Source organism: Anopheles ziemanni, chromosome X (genome assembly GCF_943734765.1).
Source record: "Anopheles ziemanni chromosome X, idAnoZiCoDA_A2_x.2, whole genome shotgun sequence".
In the NCBI taxonomy this organism is placed as follows: domain Eukaryota; kingdom Metazoa; phylum Arthropoda; class Insecta; order Diptera; family Culicidae; genus Anopheles; species Anopheles ziemanni.
In genome coordinates, this window is record NC_080707.1 from 8,718,115 (window position 1) to 8,736,236 (window position 18,122).

Here is an 18,122-nt window from a genome sequence, read left to right on the forward strand (position 1 = left end):
GTATCCTGAGCCGAGCGCCCAACCTGCGTCATCTGCAGATGCTGCTCCGTGGTTGCAACCTCAACTACCTTGAGCAACTCCCGCGCTGGTGCCCCCAGCTATACTCCTTAATCCTTCTGCCGGACGGCAACCATCCGCGGGCGGTTGTTATGAAGCATCAGACCCTTATGGCCATTTTCTCACTCCCTTATATCACGGCAAGTCGTATTTGTTTATCTTTTTTTTTATTCATTTATTTATTTACTTATTTACTTTATATTTACTTTATATCATTTACTTCATACATTTATTTATTTATTTATTTTTTTTTATTGATTTACCTTTTATTTATTAATTTTTTTAATTTATTTATGTCGTCAAACAAGTAGACCTACCAAAAACTGAAAGATAACTTATGTCTAGGTTAAGTTAAAACAGTTTAATTGAGGATAAGAATTACCAATGGATGGTTGTTTTGGTATTGATTTTGCCATTGTTTACAGGATGGCAGCTACTAAAAATTTACTTACATCTCTTAAAGAGGTGATTAAAGATTGTGTGATGGACTTGTTGTTACGTGCAAGCTTGAAACACTTCACTTTTATTTATCTTAAACTAGTTTACTTACTTATGAGACTGAGTTACGAATCAATGCATGTACTGATAAGAAACATTTAACTCTTGTTGATATATTTGTATTGGTCAGCTGAATTCGAACTCCACTCCAGCAAGCTCCAGAACACGATTTGTAGGAGTCCTCCAGTGAAGGTTTAATATCATTTTTAGCATCTTGTTTGCTCTGATTTGGACCTTTTTGTGTGTGTGCTCGCACACTGCGAGCATACTGGAGATGCACAAAGTATGCATTTTATTGTTTTATATATCAGTAATTTGTTTTAGGAATTGAGCTTTAATTTTCTATTTTCTGATGTTTCTTAATTGCCGAGACGGTACATAAAAATTTAGTTTAGTTTAGTTTAGGATGTGTACGGTGACCAAACAATACTGCAGTATTCAAAAATCGATCGAACATAGTATTGTATAACGTTTTTAATGTATATTGGAAACTTAGACTACAACGTTTTATAAATCAAAGAATATTAGTAGCTCTTCGTCTTATAACGTTGTTCGGAGGAATTAATGTAAATTTGGAGTCTAGAATGACTATGAAGTCTCTTACTTTCTCTATCTTATGTTCAATTGTAACAAGCTTTATTATACCATGTGTAGAGTTTATTGATTTCTTATTTCTTTATTAACGGCTTTGGTCTCAAGAAAGAGTTACATATTCAAGCGTAAATTCGAGGAGATTTGTAGATGTTGAATGGGCTTTAAAAAGTCCGAGCAGCATAGTAGTTCATTCGTGTTTAGTTTGATCAAAACATGTTTTGTTAATGATGCAAATGTCAGGGGTTTCCTTTTTTCCACGGGTTTCCTTTTTTTTTAATTGTAAGGATGTGACAGCTTCTCTTAAATTGATTAGAAAAATCGGTGGGATCCCATCAGGGCCAGAACCTTTAGAGATAACTTCCACCCTTGCGAACACTCTTCGCCTTCCACGATACGCTCACAACTGATCATTCCACTTTCCGTTTTTCCTTTCAGGAGATAGTATTGGGCACAATGCTGGTATACTACATCGGGTCTATGCCTATTGTTGTGCCCTTTCAATTGGAAACGCTGATACTACACGGCATCCTATCCGGTCACCACGAACCAGTGGTGATCCGCGTCGATGATGACCATCCGTGTTTCGACACCATTCGGATGGATGTCCTATACACCCAAAACTGGCGGGTGCTCATGATCAACCCGGAGCGGCACCAGGCGCACATGCGGTATAGGTTTAGCTGCAACCCGTTCGACTGCGAACACATCAAGCACAGCTTCGGACCTTGGCTCGCCACCGACGATCGCGAACCCAGCGATGAGTAAAGCTCCAGTAAGTACCAAACCAAACCTTTTTTTCGATTCGATCTTATGCATGAGACTACTTTTGAGCTTACTACATATACTCTGTGCAGTTACTGTGAGATCACCATGATTTTAAAAGAGTCTTTTAGAAAATTAACTCCCCCTCGACCATAAATGAATAATAATAATAGTTAATAAACTTTTGCCACAAAATTAATATATTATTGCTCTAATTTAGTCGTAATCGATGGTAAATGTACAAATTTATCCTTAACGAAGCTTGTTGTTGGATTAAAATCAATTCTTATAAACAAATATTATGAAAACCGATTGTGCTAAAAATGTTCTAATACGCTTGGCAGTCAAAGTGTTAACACGTGGTCAGTTTGGATGTACTTTGTTTAGAGAACAAATACCATTGTTTGCTTTTTTAACAAAAAACTACACGGGCTCAGATTAATTTTTCATATAAATGTTAAATTCTAACGAAAGTACCTCTTACTAATAACTATGTAAATTGAACTTTATACATATAACATAGTCCATGCTTACGATGAAGTCAATACTGCAGTAAACCTTGATACCGCTTTTTCTTGGCTTTGTGTTTTGTATTATCGCTTCACGTCTCCCATAGCATGTTTATGAAACTATATGTTTTTTATCTAGAACACATGATGTTCCAGTTTACCTTCGAACAACTTTAGTACAAAAAACCGATTTGGTATTTTCTCTTATTGTTTGCAAGCAGACAGCGAGTGTTACATCTTGATGAAACAACATCACCAAAACCAATGCATTTGTCGTGCTGGCACTTTACTTGAAGCGAGCAGAAGAAACAAACACTGCAGATCAACAATCAATCATTGCAACTGTTGCAAACTGTGCACGAAATAGTACTTATCCATAGCTGATCCAAACCGAACGTGATAGATCTTTTTACTTGTGCCATTTTTTTTTTTTTTTTTTTTGTAACACATCTAATATAATATAAAATGTTTCCCGCATGGGCTTTACCTTGAATCAAATGATAAATATTAGAAACTGTAACACGAACAACGAAAGAATAGATGGATGAAAGAAGATCTTTCTCTAATATGTTATACACTACCGAATAACATGATTAAACATTACGTAAAATCAACTTATTCAATTTTCATTCAACGAACAATTTTAAGTAGCGTAGAGGACTGCTACGGCAACCTAATAATTAAATTAAAATTCAATTTCAACAATTATTACTTGGGAATGGTATGAATTTTATAACAAACATTATTCAATGAAATTTTTCAATTTTTCAATTTTTTCAATTCATTTTTTTTTCAATTTTTATACATAACATATAGGATAGTTTAATGAAATATTTTTATACATAACATATAGGATAGGAGTTCCGGATCTTTGGAATAGTGATAATCATTTAAATGAGTAAATATTGTTTAAAAACAAAATTGTTCAATTCAAAGTCAAGCAGAATTTTAACGGAAACATGAATGACTAAAACGCTGGAGAACCATGATTATTTCACTGAACATAACTTTTTAACAAATTGTGGTGCTATTTCTATCATCATATTCATTAACAACACATTGTGAAGCTTATTTGAAATCAATCGCAGATTAAAACCAAATGAAGTTTTTAATGAAACATTTCCATTATTAACATATGGGAGAGGTATTCCGAATTTTTGTGATAGTAACACACAACCAAACAACATATGTGTGAGTGAATATTTAGCATAAGTGTTTATTGTTCTTTATTACTCATGAACTCATTGTGAAGCGGAAAGCATAAACAGAATCAAAGCCTACTAATCAGTAATTAAATACGATTTATTATTAACGGAGGAGGAGTTGAGATGAGAGAGAAATGAGATGATATACAATATACATTTTCAAATGAACATTACAACATAACATCACATTGAAAAGGGAAAAGCTTAATTGAAATAAATGGCAGATAAATTCCATGTAATTTTTTAATGAAACATTTTCACCACAGAGGAGATAATTGTTGGATAGCTGTAATTAAAATAATAAGCAAAACTAAAATGAGTTAATTTTTTTTCATCACCAAAATAACCAGTTTGGAATTACTATACGGCTGAGGAATCGTTATAGCTTCATTGAATATTACTCATAACGAACACATTGTGAACGAGAAAGCTTATTTCAAATTACTAACGGCTATGTATTTTTTATTAAAACATTTCTATTATTAATATAAAAGACAGGCGATCCGGATCCTAACGATAATACCAAACAACCAAATATAAACCGAAATATTGACCATTACTTTTCAATAATCCTTTGGAATGATATAATTTCAATAATCAACGTGACTCGTAAACAACACATTGTCAGCGATAAATTGAGCGTAAATTTTAAATTGAAATTAAATGACCAAATATCTGCAGTAACATTTCTTGCCATTGAACATTATTTATATATTAGTCTAACATATTATGAAGGGGAAAGCTTATATGAAATGAATAGCAGATGAAGCCATTGTAATGTTTATACTTTTCATTATTATACTCAATATTATGCATAAATAACACATTGATAACGCTACAGATTGAATAAAATCAATAAAAGGTTGAATCCACAAAAAAACAAACGTATTGTTAATTGTTCCGTTATGTCCTTTTTTATCGGTCCGATCTACTACTATCAACTCTGAGAATTTTGAAGATTCACAGCTGAAAAGCTTTTTATTCTATTATGCATCGACAAGAAATTTTAAAAGAAAATCCCAAAAATCTAACCGCGTGACCACATTAGGCGTACCATACCAAAAACTTGGTACGGTCGAGTGACAGCGTACCAGAGCCGATGGTGCGCTAGAAAGAGAGAAAAAACGGTTTTTACCACCTGGGCCGCACCAGTTTTTTGGTATGGTACGCCTAATGTAGTCACGCGGTAATGTGGTCACGCGGTAACAGTAATTTGAAACAGCGTCATCTGTTGGGCAAAAATCATACACTATCCGACACCTGTGAAAAGGTTCATCGAAGCAACCCTACCAAAAGGCGCTTCCGCTTTCGACTGTCAAAATGCCGGCAGTCGACCTACATCTGACGTCTTTAACGTCAACGCGCCAAGCGTGGCAACCGCTTCCTGTTCTTTTACGAGCGAGTCTTCGGCAACGTACGTCGTGTCAACGCGTGCACAGTGAGGTAAATGGATGAAATTTGGAATGAAACTGCAGCTGGCTTCTGGAAGGATGCCGTGCACTCGACGCAGTTGATGCTGGTGCGGCAGTGGCGTGCAGAAAGCGTTTGTTTTCACCCGGTGGTACGAGGAAAATATGCAACCATCTCCAGCGCCCTACGTCGTGTTGTGATGTGCAGCCATCGTTTTCGGTGCTCCGGTACTAGCGTTGTTTACCCGCGTTGGAGAGCAGAAAAATGAGGGTGCATTGGCCCCGAAGTGAGCGGTGTTTCAATCATCCGCACCCAAGGATCATCATCAATCAAAGGCCAGCTTGTCGGTAATGTCGAACGTTGATCGCTGCCGTTGTGGTTATGGTGGTTAAGCGGTGCCGATGGCGGCGGCACGCGATTGTAAGGAAGAAGTTCTCCATCAACAAAAGCATTGCGGCCAACACGATCAACTAAACCCGTAGCACGATATGTTTCTAGTGCCAGTGCCGAATCGTTCACGTACCACCGGGTCGAAATCAAATCACACACCCCACCCAACACTGCTGTCCCTTTGCTAGCAGCACCCATTGGCAAACCTACTAATAACTCTTTTTTTTACCACCCGCAGTGAACTGTAAGACGAGTTCCCAACCATGGTCCGTATCAGCGTGCTAGCCGATGCCCTCAAGAGCATCAACAATGCGGAAAAGCGCGGCAAACGACAGGTGCTCATCCGGCCGAACTCGAAGGTCATTGTAAAGTTCCTGACCGTTATGATGAAGCACGGTTACATTGGCGAGTTCGAGATCGTGGACGATCACCGCTCGGGCAAGGTGGTGGTCAACCTGACCGGACGCCTCAACAAGGCCGGCATCATTTCGCCCCGGTTCGACGTTAAGCTGGACGACATCGAACGGTGGACGAATACGCTGCTGCCCTCCCGCCAGTTCGGGTAAGTTTTCCCATCCTCTGCACGGCCAGTGTGCAGGCCTTTCCGATTCAGTGCTCATTTTAATGTTACCTGGTTTCTCAAAGTAATCTACGCCAGCGCGCACAGGCTTGAAATGTCATTCTTTTTATCTCAAAGAAATGATACTTATATGAGGTAACATTTTTAAGTAACTTGAATCAACTCTAACAACAATGTCAAATTGTGCTAGCATTTGGACTTTTGAAATCATTTGACCCGTAACTGGAAACCAATGACGGGCTTGTGGAAAAATTCGTCACAACCTATAGAATATTTATAACAATCACTCAAATCTACACGACGTACATCAATTCGAATAAGCGTTCGGGATGTCTATGCCTTCTTCATTACAATGTTACCGTTTCCTTTCCATGAAGCGGTAATGATACACGCTTAGGGGGCTATAGAAAAACACATCCACCTTTTAATCCCGGGTCGACGATCGCCCACGTTGGTCCGATTCAAAGGAATGGATACATCGATCTTACATACGAGATGTACGTCATGTTTATAAGCAATTTGCAATTTAGAAGTTTGGTCATTATATGCCTTCTTTACTTGTTTATATTACTGCTTGAACCAAAAATGAGAGGTAGTAATGGTACACTTAGGGGGCTAGAGAATGTTGTGAAAAACACATCCACCTGTTAATCCCGGGACGGCGATAAACAAACCCACGTTGTTCCGATTCATAGGACTGGATACATGACTTGATTTATGAAATGCAATCGACTCAAATACCCGGATAAATATGAATCAATCTTTAAAACCGTCTTTAAGATAGCTGGCCTTTTATATTAGCAAGGGTTTTCTATAGGCCTCGCAACCATGGTATTCGATTGCTTTGACTACGAACGAGTGTGCATTCCGATAGTTAATTCGGTTGTCTAGACTAGAACATTGAAAATTGTGGCTCAATTGATTGTGTTTATATAAATTTGTTTCTTCGTATGCACGATTGTTAACGGTGTCTCTTTTCTCCCATCTCTTCATTTTCGTCACAGATACGTCGTTCTCACAACAAGTGGAGGAATCATGGATCACGAGGAGGCCAGGAGGAAGCATCTCGGTGGCAAGATTCTAGGATACTTCTTCTAACAACCTATCACAAACCCCCGCCGCCTCTGGAGTTTTGCAGAGAGTGTGTGTGTGTGTGTCTGTGTGTTTTGGGCACACGGTGGGAACACAAGCGCGCATTTCACGTCACAATCACACCTTCGCGACTGCCGACCGATGCGAGGAAGAGTAGGAGAAGCGGCTGAAGGAGCCTTGTCCTTGAAGCTAAAAAGGGTTCCTTTCTTCGCTGTTTCATTTCATTTGTACTTTTTTTTTGTCTGCTTTGGTTCCGCCGCGTTTTTCCCCTGCTACGGTGTACCGTACACATTTGAACCGAAACAGCAAGAAACTCGATTACGTTATGAAGTGCAAATGGGCTTAGCATGAATTGATAAACAAAACGTGTGAAATAAAGTGCGCATTTGAACCTACCGTTAAAAGAAGAGCGTAGTGTTTATTTCGAGAAAATGTTGTACTTACGCAACGTCGTAATGTTGCTTAATAATCGTTTTCTTCTCTGCGTTTCCAGTCAACTGTTTTATATTGTGTTATCGAAATATTATCTTCCGTCCTGAAGTGAAAATAAAATAGTTGCTGCTCTTTTTGCCCAATCCTTTGCCACTTTGAAGGCAGTTTAACAAATCAGTGGTTCTAAACATATTGATCAAATATAAATGTCGGATTGTGCGTGTAACAAGTTTGGTAGCTTTTTTAGCTCGTACAGCCTGAAGAATCTACACCATAGCGATTTTCGCATAATAATAGTTTTCCAGCCATACTTACAGTATCCTTTTCCAAAGTGATTGTACCGATTTATTCTATGAAAATACAAAGTTTTGTATGCTCCTAAGCAATATTTTTCGATAAATTTTGTATCTTTTAACCCTCAAAATTCTACTTTAGATGTGAGCGTATAAACTAGCCTATAACGCCTACCCTGCCATTTTCACCGTGTACATGCTTGGAAATTCAGTTCGAAACTGACAGGAAAATGTATACTACAGCTAAATTGCTAAACATACTCTAGAAAACCTAAAATGTCTAGAAATGTATCATCCAACATAGAAGTTAGTGGCCAAAGCTCGAAACAAACCACAATTCAACTGATAATGCTGTAAGTGTTGCTACAATAACTACTGCAGTAGAAACAAAGTAAAAGCAATACAGTAGAGTAGCAACATAACATAATATTCTACTTGTTTCAAGCAACCATTACATTAGACAAATTAGCAGTAAATTTAATATGGCAAACATGAACTATTTAGTTCTATCTCAATTTTGTAAAAATACAGCAACTTGCTTTTCAAATATTAAATCAACTGTCAAAAGTGAAGGGAAACAGAAAGCTACCATAAACTGCCCCCCTTTTTGCACAGATCTTGGTACAAAAGTATGACAGTTTAAAATGTTATGAGTTCGTGTATCATAACATGAAATCTAAATGTAGGTATTTAAACGAAATCTCCAATGTGAAATGCTATTACAAACAAATATTTATTTCTGAAGGTAATCCTCATCAACATTCAAGTGCGGGGCATCAAAGTCTCGAAAGTGAGTATGATCTTTGAAAACAACTATCATTATCTACCTCAGCTACCTATAGCGACAGGCATTGACCGGTGCATCGTGTACGTGGTTCGATTGGAGTTGGAAGATGTGATCAAATATTCACTAAATGATTGTTTTTGTTATTCTTCGCAGCTTACTTGACGGCTTATCAGCCTCCCCTGCTTATTATGTACGAACGAGTTGATTTTCTACGATGATATTACAATTTTGACCATGGGGTGGACGTCAATCTGAAGCGGAAGACAAATTGTGCCTTTTTTTTAAGCGAATCGTTTGTAAACTTAGTACCGATATCGAGGAGGTACTTATATACACCTCTCGGTAATATTTTATCTGAGTCGAGCTCAGCTATCAGGTGACAAGGCAGCATTTGTGTGTGGTAAAATAGTTTATTATCTTGCACCGCGCAATGATGGAGTTCAGCAGCGAGTATAGCACGGAGGAGTTGCTAAAAATTGAGCAGGAATTTGGCCGCCTGAAAGGTAAGAGCAAATATCATCAGTGCTATTTGGATTCGTTATTTGTTCAATGATTTTTTCAAGCAAACTAACCTTTATAAAGTGCCTTCTTTAGTGTAGCATTTTGTTTTGTCTGTTCTCTGGAAGCTTACAGTTAAAATCTTTTTTTTTTGTGAAATTGGTTGAAAAATGACTGATTCTATTTTTAATACCTTCTACAGGAAAATGTTACCTTGACCATGCTGGCACGGCGTTATACGGTGAATCGCAGCTCCGTGCGGTTCAGGAGCTGCTCGCGAGACACCTGTTCTGCAATCCACACACCAGCCGAACGATGGAGGACATGGTGGACCTGGTACGGTACCGTGTATTGCGATGGTTTAACACCCGCGCTTCCGAATACGAGCTAGTGTTCACATCCGGCACCACCGGTGCGTTGAAGCTCATCGGAGAGTCGTTCCAGTTCCGTTCGCCCTCGACCCCGACCGAAACTGCCGAGCCCGGGGCGTTCGTATTCTTGCGAGAAAGTCATACGTCTGTGCTGGGCATGCGCGAGATCGTACAAACCGATCGAATTCACCCGGTGGAACGGACCGACCTGTTGCAGGCACTCCAACGGTCCGGCGAGGGACCTCCGGTTCCGGACTGCCAACGGACGCGCCCCTCGCTGCTTGTCTTCCCCGCCCAATGCAACTTTAACGGTACCAAGTATCCACTGGCGTTATGCGGAACGGTAGAACAGAGTGGATTGGACGGGTTTGACCGGGACCGGTTTCACGTGTGCCTTGATGCAGCTAGCTACGTTTCGACCAGCCCGCTGAATCTTACGCGCTACAAACCAAGCTTTGTATGTGTATCGTTCTACAAAATATTCGGGTAGGGCAACATTTCTATCGTCGAGACGTGTGCTCTTATTATAGTTATTTGATATTTTATTCCATTTTAGGTATCCCACTGGCCTCGGAGCACTTCTGGTTCGCAAGGACGTCGAGCACCTGTTGCTGCCGGGAAAACGCTACTACGGCGGAGGTACGGTGAAAATCGCAATAAGCGGTCCGGGCGGGTTCCACGTGAAACGCGATACGCTGGCGGAGCGCTTTGAGGACGGCACGTTAAACTTTTTGGCCGTTTGTTCGCTGCTTCCCTGCATGGATACGCTCGAGCGGCTGATCGGTCCGTCGCCGATGGACCGCATCCAGCGGCACACGTTTGCGCTAGCGCGCTACTGCCACAACCGTCTGCGGCAGCTCGAGCACACCAATGGCACGCCGGTGGTCGAGCTGTACCACGATAGCGCGTTTGAGGACGCAGACACGCAGGGTGCGATTATAAACTTCAACGTACGGAACGACGATGGCACCTACGTCGGTTACGCCGAAGTCGCCTGCATGGCCGCGAACCACAGCATCTACCTGCGGACGGGGTGCTTCTGCAATCCGGGTGCGTGCCAGCGCCACTTCGGGCTAACCGACACCGACATCCTGCGCCAGTACCAAGCGGGACACGTATGCGGCGACGCAAACGATCTCGTCGACGGGAAGCCAACCGGGTCGGTTCGCGTCTCGTTCGGTTACTGCACGCGTGCGGCGGACATCGACCAGCTGGTGGCGATGCTAGCCGGTTGCTACATCCGCCGTACCACCAAGGGCCCACTGGTGTCGCGTGCAAACATCGCTGCGCTGTACAAGAGCTACGACAAGCCCCGGCTGGTGCAGATTTGCCTTTACCCGCTGAAATCGTGCGGTGCATTCCGCGTCGACCGTGGCGGCGACGATGTTAGCTGGCCGCTTTCGAGCACGGGCCTGCGCTACGACCGTGAGTTCGTGGTCGTTGACGACCACGGCACGGCAATGACGCAAAAGAAGCTGCCCGGTATGTGCCGCATTCGACCGACGATTGATCTGCAGCTCTGCCAGCTAACGCTCGAGCATCCCGACGCTGACGAAAAGATCGTTATCGATTTGCGCTACCCAAACCAGGAACAGGAGCGACACGACGACATGGCGCACATTCAGCTATGCCAGACGAAAGTGTGCACGGATGCGGTGAGCGGGATGGACTGCGGTGATGAGGTCGCCGAATGGATTTCCCTTGCGCTCGGCATTTCCGGCCTACGGTTGCTGCGCCAGTCACCGAACGAGGCCCGCGTCCAACGGCGAACGGCGAAGGAGTTGTCGCTCAACAACCAGGCGCAGCTGCTGCTTGTCAATCGCGCTTCCGTCCGCTGGCTCAGCGAGAAGGTGGACGATTGGGGCGGGCACGAGCAAGCCCCACCGCTGGACGCGCTTGTTCAGCGTTTCCGGGGAAATTTGATCATTGAATCCACCCGCCCGCTGGAAGAGCTGGACTGGCGCCGGCTACTGATCGGCGACTGCCAATTTACGGTCGATGGCCCATGCACTCGCTGTCAGATGATCTGCATCGATCAGGAAACCGGCAACCGGACGGCCGAACCGCTGCGCACGATAAGTCGGGAATTTGAAGGGAAGCTGCGCTTCGGTATCTACATGTCGCATGCGAATCTGGAGCCGGGTGCGATGCTCAGCTGCGGAGACAAGATAACGGGTTTAATAGAGTAGCAAAACATTCCCACTACGTAACTGTTTGATTTCGGTTTCGGACTACTTTGTTTATGCCAAAGGACCATTTCGAGTGGCAAATTGTTAGGCATAGGAAAACGGTGCTAGTTTTTAAAACGTTTCCAACGTTGCTTGAGTAACAAGTCCTGCCTTACTATCGCATAAGCGCACTCCGGGTGATTGGTTGCACAAGAAGCGCTGCACGGCGGCCTTCGTTAGCGTTCTGAACGCTTCTCCACATTCTGCCGATTGTCTGGGAAAGCGTCAATAAATAGATCCCTTACTATGAGCAAAACAAATGTATGTAAGAAGTTTTGTTTTTACTTTGGACGAGCGACTTAACACATTTCATTTAAATAATAAATCGTGGTATGCGCCAATTTTGAGACGCGATATGTATGTTATGTTTTTTTGCTTAATGTGTTGATTCCTTTTGTGTTGAATTTTTACATTTTCCAGCTTTTCATTTGTAGTTTTTTTTTATCTTTTTTCACCTAAATCTTGTTTGCCCCAAAAGGAACCAATTATCCCATGACTTCGTTAAGTTTGGCTCAGCAGTTTCTTAGTTTTAGTTTGCAAATTGTATATTTGATTGTTTTATATAGATAAAAGCCACTCTTACCCATTTTTCCGGCTTTTCCTTGGGAAAATTTTAGTTTTTGGGGAAAAGGAACAAATTATATTAGCGTCACGCAGATACAAACATTCATTTTTATATATTTATAGAGAAGTATATTATAAATTAACGGAAAGAATGATCAATGGAAGAAAAGAAGTTAAATGTTTAATATAGAAGAGGGGATATGGTTTAGCAAGTGGATACCGAGTGCTGTTCCCGTTCGATTGTTCATTCTATTTCTAGCTCTCTTTCATTCGGTGGCAACGATCGAAGATCACCAGCGTTATCAATGGTTATCGATTGTCAATTGGGCAGAACGAGAAAGCATGAGAAAAACACTGGTGGACTGACACTTTTCGACCGACGCGAGTCATGGATTCTGCGGTCTCTAGGGACCGACGTGGCGTGAAAGAAAACCGTCAGTCCCGTCACCGGCAGCCCCCAGCACAGTGGTTCAGCTAGAGCGGCGCTTCGGTCATCCGAATTATATACAGTTTTTCGATTTCAAGACAATAATTAACCAAGAATGTGAATTAGATTTTCCCAATCTGGATCCAACGTTGCCATAGCATTACCATGGTAATTTTGGGCCGATTTTTGGGGTTGACAATTTCAATTTTTTTTACCAAAAGCGATGGATTTCAAGCAGTTTAACTTACCTAACACCCTGTTTTCGGATAAACTGGAATATTTTCGGATAATTTAAAGCTTTTTTTCTACTGTTTTTGGATAAAATTGCAATGTTTAACTTACCGTCATAAATCTTTTTGCATAAAATGCTATATTTCCGGATTATTAAAAGTTGTTTTCCTTACCAAAATAACTCTTTTCGGATAATTAAACATTGGTTAGCTTACCTACTTTCCAGATATTTTCGGATTGAGGAAGATTTTTCGAGCTGAAAAATTCAATTTTCGAAAAATCTATTGTTTTAGGGATTTTCCCGGAGTAAAAACCTGAAAACGATGGTGATATTTTTGTAAAACAAAATGCTAAAATATTATTTAAAAAAATATATTTTCGGATAATCTAAAGCCGTTTTACTTACCTACTTCCCATATATTTTCGGATTGAGATCGATTTTTTGAGCTGAAAAATAAAAACTTGAAAACGATGGTGATATTTTTGTATAAAAAATAAAATATTATTTGAAAAAAAGTAAATTTAAAAAATATTTATACATTTTAGGTTCGGATTTAGATAACATAAATTATATTCGGATTCGGTTGTCAACCAGTGCAATAAAAAGGAGGGAAAACACGTTACGTTGATATAATTTTTCAAATAATTTTATTTTCTTTCTCTCTTTCTCTCTCTCCCTCGCTCTCTATCCACCCGCTCCGTACTCTACGGTCTGTGTATGCTTTTCGGTTTTTCTTTCTTTTCCTTCGCCGAGGTTGTATTTCTGTCGTTCCACGCCTTATTTATTTCTTTGTTTATTTTACGGCGCACAACTTAATCCGGTTTGCTGCAGCATCGTGCAATCCTTTTCGTTACCAATTGTTTTTGTTTGTTTGTTTGTTTGTTTGTTTGTTTGTCGTGTTTGTTTGCTCACTTTTTATAACTTCCTCCATCAGCCAGCATCTGATTCCGCGTACATCCCCTATCATTGTTGTTTTTGTTTTGTTTTACATTTGTTTAAATAATTACGCCCTTTCGTCCCTTCAGTTTATGCTGCAGCAGTCCCTCTCCTTCATGCTTGCTCGGTTTTAGACCTTAGTATTTGCACACCGTTCTCCTACTTGATTTACTTGACTGTTATACTCGCTCACATACACACACACACACATGTGTGTGCAAAACTATTCCTTACGGGGTATCGTTTAATGCTACTTTTACTTTTTCTTTAATCTGCTGCCTCCTTGTTTCCATATTCTAGGAATGATGTAATAATCTTGGCCATTGCTTTTTATGTCCCTATGTATATCTATATATATTTAAATATATATATATATAAACGAACCGAACGTTTGTTGCAAATCGACACCTTCTTCGTCCGGGTATATCCTCCTTCCCCCAGCATTACATATCTCTTCGCTATCTTCTGTGTTATCTGCTCTGCTGCTTTCATTCTGCGTTTGCGAGTTATTTTTCTCTCTTATTTGGTTGGTTTATCCCTTCCTTTCCGCAGCTTCCGTTTTCCCCAACAGGGCACTTTTCCTGGAAGACGTGCGCCTCTTGGGGAACTCGAAACCGAATTTCCCACGTGAGCACGTTCTATGTTTCGCGCCATATGCACTCCCCCTCTTTTGCGAAACCCCCTTTCCCTGTCTTGCAGAAAAGGGGCTAGAAAGACGTGTCTGGGGAGAGAGTGTGTGACTGTGATACATGCACACATACACACGACCAAACACACACAAACATACACGTACACATACCCGTGTGCCAGGTTGTGGGTTGGCTCGTATTTTTAAGGACCCTTTCAAAAAAACGGTTATACTTTGCTTTTGGGTGCCCTTTCTGTCCCATGGACCGTTATTTTCGCCCGTAACTTTTTCCTGGTTGTAAGTTTGTATGTGTATCTGTGTCTGTGGGTGTGTTTAGTGTGTTTGGTTTGCTTCTAACACACTTGTAGTGTATGCTTTCGGGGTTCGCGCTTCTTTCTAATATTCTGTGTTTATGTTTATTTGCTTGCCTTATGGTTTTCATATACTATCGGTCGCTAAACTTCCTTGCTAATCTTCTTCAGCTTCTTCATCTTCTTCTTCTTCTTTGCTTTAACTTACGTGTATTATTCACACACACGCACGCACGCACATACATCGCATACATCCCTTGTGCTGGCGGTCAGCGGTCCACTCTATCACACTCTAATGTTCGTCACCTTTAATCATCTCCTGCTATTTGAAAACTACTCGCTACTCTAGGGGTTACTTTGTTAATTTTCTTGTTTTCTTAATATCTTGCGTTCGTCGCTACTTCTGCGCATCCCTCTGGGTGCCCTCTCGTCATTTGTATGCATTTTTGACTCGTTTCAGTTTTTCTTTTTGAATGTTTCCGTCTACCGTTCGCCGTTCGCCTGTTCGCTAAACTGCTACAATTGAATTGCGGGCGCGTTTCCGGCTCGGTTAAGCCCATCCCTTCGCTTTGGGGATAACATTGTTTTGATCACGATTTTGTCTGCTTTTGGGGTTTTACTGATTTCACACGATTTTGAATATACATCTCCTCGTACCGCCAGCACCTACTGTGTTGTTTTTTTTCGGTTTGATTTTTGATTTGCTCACCATCGCGATCACCTTGTCTGCAGCACCATCATCCGCTCCGTACGCGCTTAAGAAGAACTATTGGCGTTGCTTTACTGATACTGATTGACTCCTTAAGCATAGTGTAATATCGTTTCCCTTGCTGTTGCTGGTTTTCGTGTTTTGTTTTTATGTTTTGTGTATTGCCTTTCGTGGTGACTTGGTATTGCTTTGCTGTATGTTTTCGTTCTTTGGTTGAGATTCTTCCCGAATACCGGACTCGTGTCAACCTCGCCAAGTGTCTGATTGTACCCTTCGTGAACCGCCCACCCATTGGCCAGGCTAAAATGGTTTAACTCAAAACAACGGTTGTGCTGAAACGAAACAAATCGTCACGAAAGTGTAGCTGTGAAATAAAAGTCTGCAAATGGAAAAAAAACAACTGAAAATAAACAGAAGAAATGTAATAAACAACGCAACGGTGGTAGAAAATGTAATCCAAAGTAAGCGAACGGAGCGAACCTAAAATACAACTAGCAAGAGCAAACGAAAAACAAAAGAGTGTGGCTAAAGATTCGATTATATTTTTTTGTTTTACTTTATTTTTATGTAAAAAAAAGAGTCCGCGTTTATGCTGAGGGGGGGTGTGTGGCTTGTAATGTATTTTGCTAGACGGCCCTGTTTTTCTCCCTCCCCCACGGGCCGTTCCCATTCCCTTTCGCGGGAGGACGCGGGGAAAATTGTATTTAACGGTCGCGTCGTACGGTTGTCCCGCCCGTTAAGCTTTTTCTTCTTGAACTAATCTCACCTAATTACGTCTGACGAGCTACCACGCTAGCGTGGGATTTTATAGATTAAAAAAAACTGACTATTGAATAAATAATATTTAGTTAAAGGTAATACGCAATTAAATTAAATTAAACTAACCCTACACATCTAGTTCACACTCCGGCCTCTGACTGCACCTACTAATATGTGCAGCACACGCCGTACTGTTTTCCTTCTCCCTTCGTCTCGCCTTCTATTTACTAATTGCTGCTCAAACACGTCGTGAATCAGCTGCGCACGCGTTTCCGAGCGTTTACACATTTACCTAGTTACTTTTCACAACGTGCTCTTTGATTTTTTTTATACGAGTTCGTATGCCTAATGCGGTTGGTTTCCGTTTGCTTTTGTCGAGCGATATCTTTCCTTGGCAATAATGTTCCATTCCATTTTCTCCCCCCGGGATGCTAGCTAATTTATATTTGCCTGACGGTGCAAAGTTTCCTATCCACGAATCGAGAAGTGATTCGTTCATTTTGCGTTTGAGACCTTAAACACAGACACTCTCTACCGCTGTCCGGATCTTACTCTGAAACCCATCCGGGCGGAAGAGGATGGCCTCCAAGCAACCGTTCCAAACATGGTATGAAACAGACGGGACCGGCATCGAGAGCGTGGGACGGATGTAGGATGCTAGAAATGATGTAGGGATGTTGTTTGCTGTTATGTTCTGTACCAAAAACCCCGTTTACGAAAGCTTCATCAAGTGGCGCGAGAGGGGGAAAGATTGGGAAAAGTTCGGGCCCATCCATAATGTGTCCGCACAAGCCTGCTTGTCAAGACGACATTGAGAGATCACACCTTGATATGAAATGCCTAAGGTTTGTTAATGTTTGTGAGGGAAATGTAACTTGAGATTTGTTTTCAGTGAAAGCAAGTGATTTAAAGAGAATTTAGGAAACCTTTCGGAAACCCCGATAGTCGATTTGTAATTCTACCTCTATTGAATCGATTTACAACTCTCTTATTTCATGTCCTATGTTTTTCAATTGAAAATGTCTCCGTTTTCTCCGTGGTTATACACGACAACTAAAATATTTGGTCCAGTTTCGGTACTTTTCGATATGGGATCAACATTTTTAACTAAAGAGTGATAAAACTAACTAAAAAACGACTCGAAAGCAGTTGCCAATGATGGGAAAAATTTTCAAAAACCATTTTCAGAGCATACATATAAAAAGTAGAGGGGGTAGTAGTAAGGGGACGGCGATCGGAAGGAAGTTTAAACGGTGAGATGAAAGGGCTGACATAGAGCGCCACCGGATAAAGATTTCCGTAAACTACTAGAAGTGGGTTTGCAAAAGAAACTCTCGGTGTTTGTGTTTTGGTTACTTTTATGGTACAGTGAACAAAGGTGAGATGAGCATGCCTAAAGTGTTGCTGGATGTGCCCCAGTCCGAACCCCGGCTGCGTGTCGGGGTTGGAACCATACATACGTATGTATGTATAAAATATAATAATACATAAACAATCTATTCGTCCCACGTTGGACCGAAGCTAGGCTGTACACGATACAAATAAACACGTCGCACGAATTTAAGGTACTATAATACAAATGATCCAACCGCACGAGGTGAGAAGTGAGTTCGATCCCTGCACTTCGCTCGTACACACACGTTCCTATCTTACACATTTCGTTGACCGCACCGTTTGGGGGAACCGCGGTTCGGCGATGAAATAAATGCATTTTGTTTTTAACTTTGTCAGTCCTGCCAGTAAACCTTCCTATCGCTTGTCTGCTGCCGTTTCCGGCTCGTGCACATACCAACACAATCCTCTCTCGGTTTTAACCGTACACACCTCGCCAACCCTGGTAGTGTTTCGCA

At 41.3% G+C, this 18,122-nt stretch overlaps 2 protein-coding genes across 2 annotated transcripts; both read left to right on the forward strand.

The window, feature by feature from the left end:
* Positions 1-4,979: 4,979 nt before the first annotated feature.
* On the forward strand, positions 4,980-7,515 carry LOC131291375 (small ribosomal subunit protein uS8A). Its single transcript, XM_058320577.1, has 3 exons — positions 4,980-5,068; positions 5,664-5,987; positions 7,010-7,515. Exons 2-3 carry the CDS (start codon positions 5,689-5,691, stop codon positions 7,101-7,103), a joined length of 393 nt encoding a protein of 130 aa, XP_058176560.1. The 5' UTR covers positions 4,980-5,068; positions 5,664-5,688; the 3' UTR covers positions 7,104-7,515.
* A 995-nt stretch (positions 7,516-8,510) lies between these two features.
* On the forward strand, positions 8,511-11,667 carry LOC131290988 (molybdenum cofactor sulfurase). The gene is made up of 4 exons (XM_058320179.1): positions 8,511-8,612; positions 8,763-9,112; positions 9,310-9,964; positions 10,035-11,667. The coding sequence occupies exons 2-4, from the start codon at positions 9,040-9,042 to the stop codon at positions 11,665-11,667; spliced, it is 2,361 nt and encodes a 786-aa protein (XP_058176162.1). The 5' UTR covers positions 8,511-8,612; positions 8,763-9,039.
* Positions 11,668-18,122: the final 6,455 nt, after the last annotated feature.

What these genes read in the sequence shown, in the direction of transcription:
- LOC131291375 (XM_058320577.1), top strand. Translation starts at nt 5,689, where the DNA reads ATGGTCCGTATCAGCGTGCTAGCCGATGCCCTCAAGAGCATCAACAAT. An exon ending in CTGCCCTCCCGCCAGTTCGG is followed by an intron (nt 5,988 to 7,009) that starts GTAAGTTTTCCC and finishes TTTTCGTCACAG; the next exon opens with ATACGTCGTTCTCACAACAA.
- LOC131290988 (XM_058320179.1), top strand. Translation starts at nt 9,040, where the DNA reads ATGATGGAGTTCAGCAGCGAGTATAGCACGGAGGAGTTGCTAAAAATT. An exon ending in GGAATTTGGCCGCCTGAAAG is followed by an intron (nt 9,113 to 9,309) that starts GTAAGAGCAAAT and finishes TACCTTCTACAG; the next exon opens with GAAAATGTTACCTTGACCAT. An exon ending in TCGTTCTACAAAATATTCGG is followed by an intron (nt 9,965 to 10,034) that starts GTAGGGCAACAT and finishes ATTCCATTTTAG; the next exon opens with GTATCCCACTGGCCTCGGAG.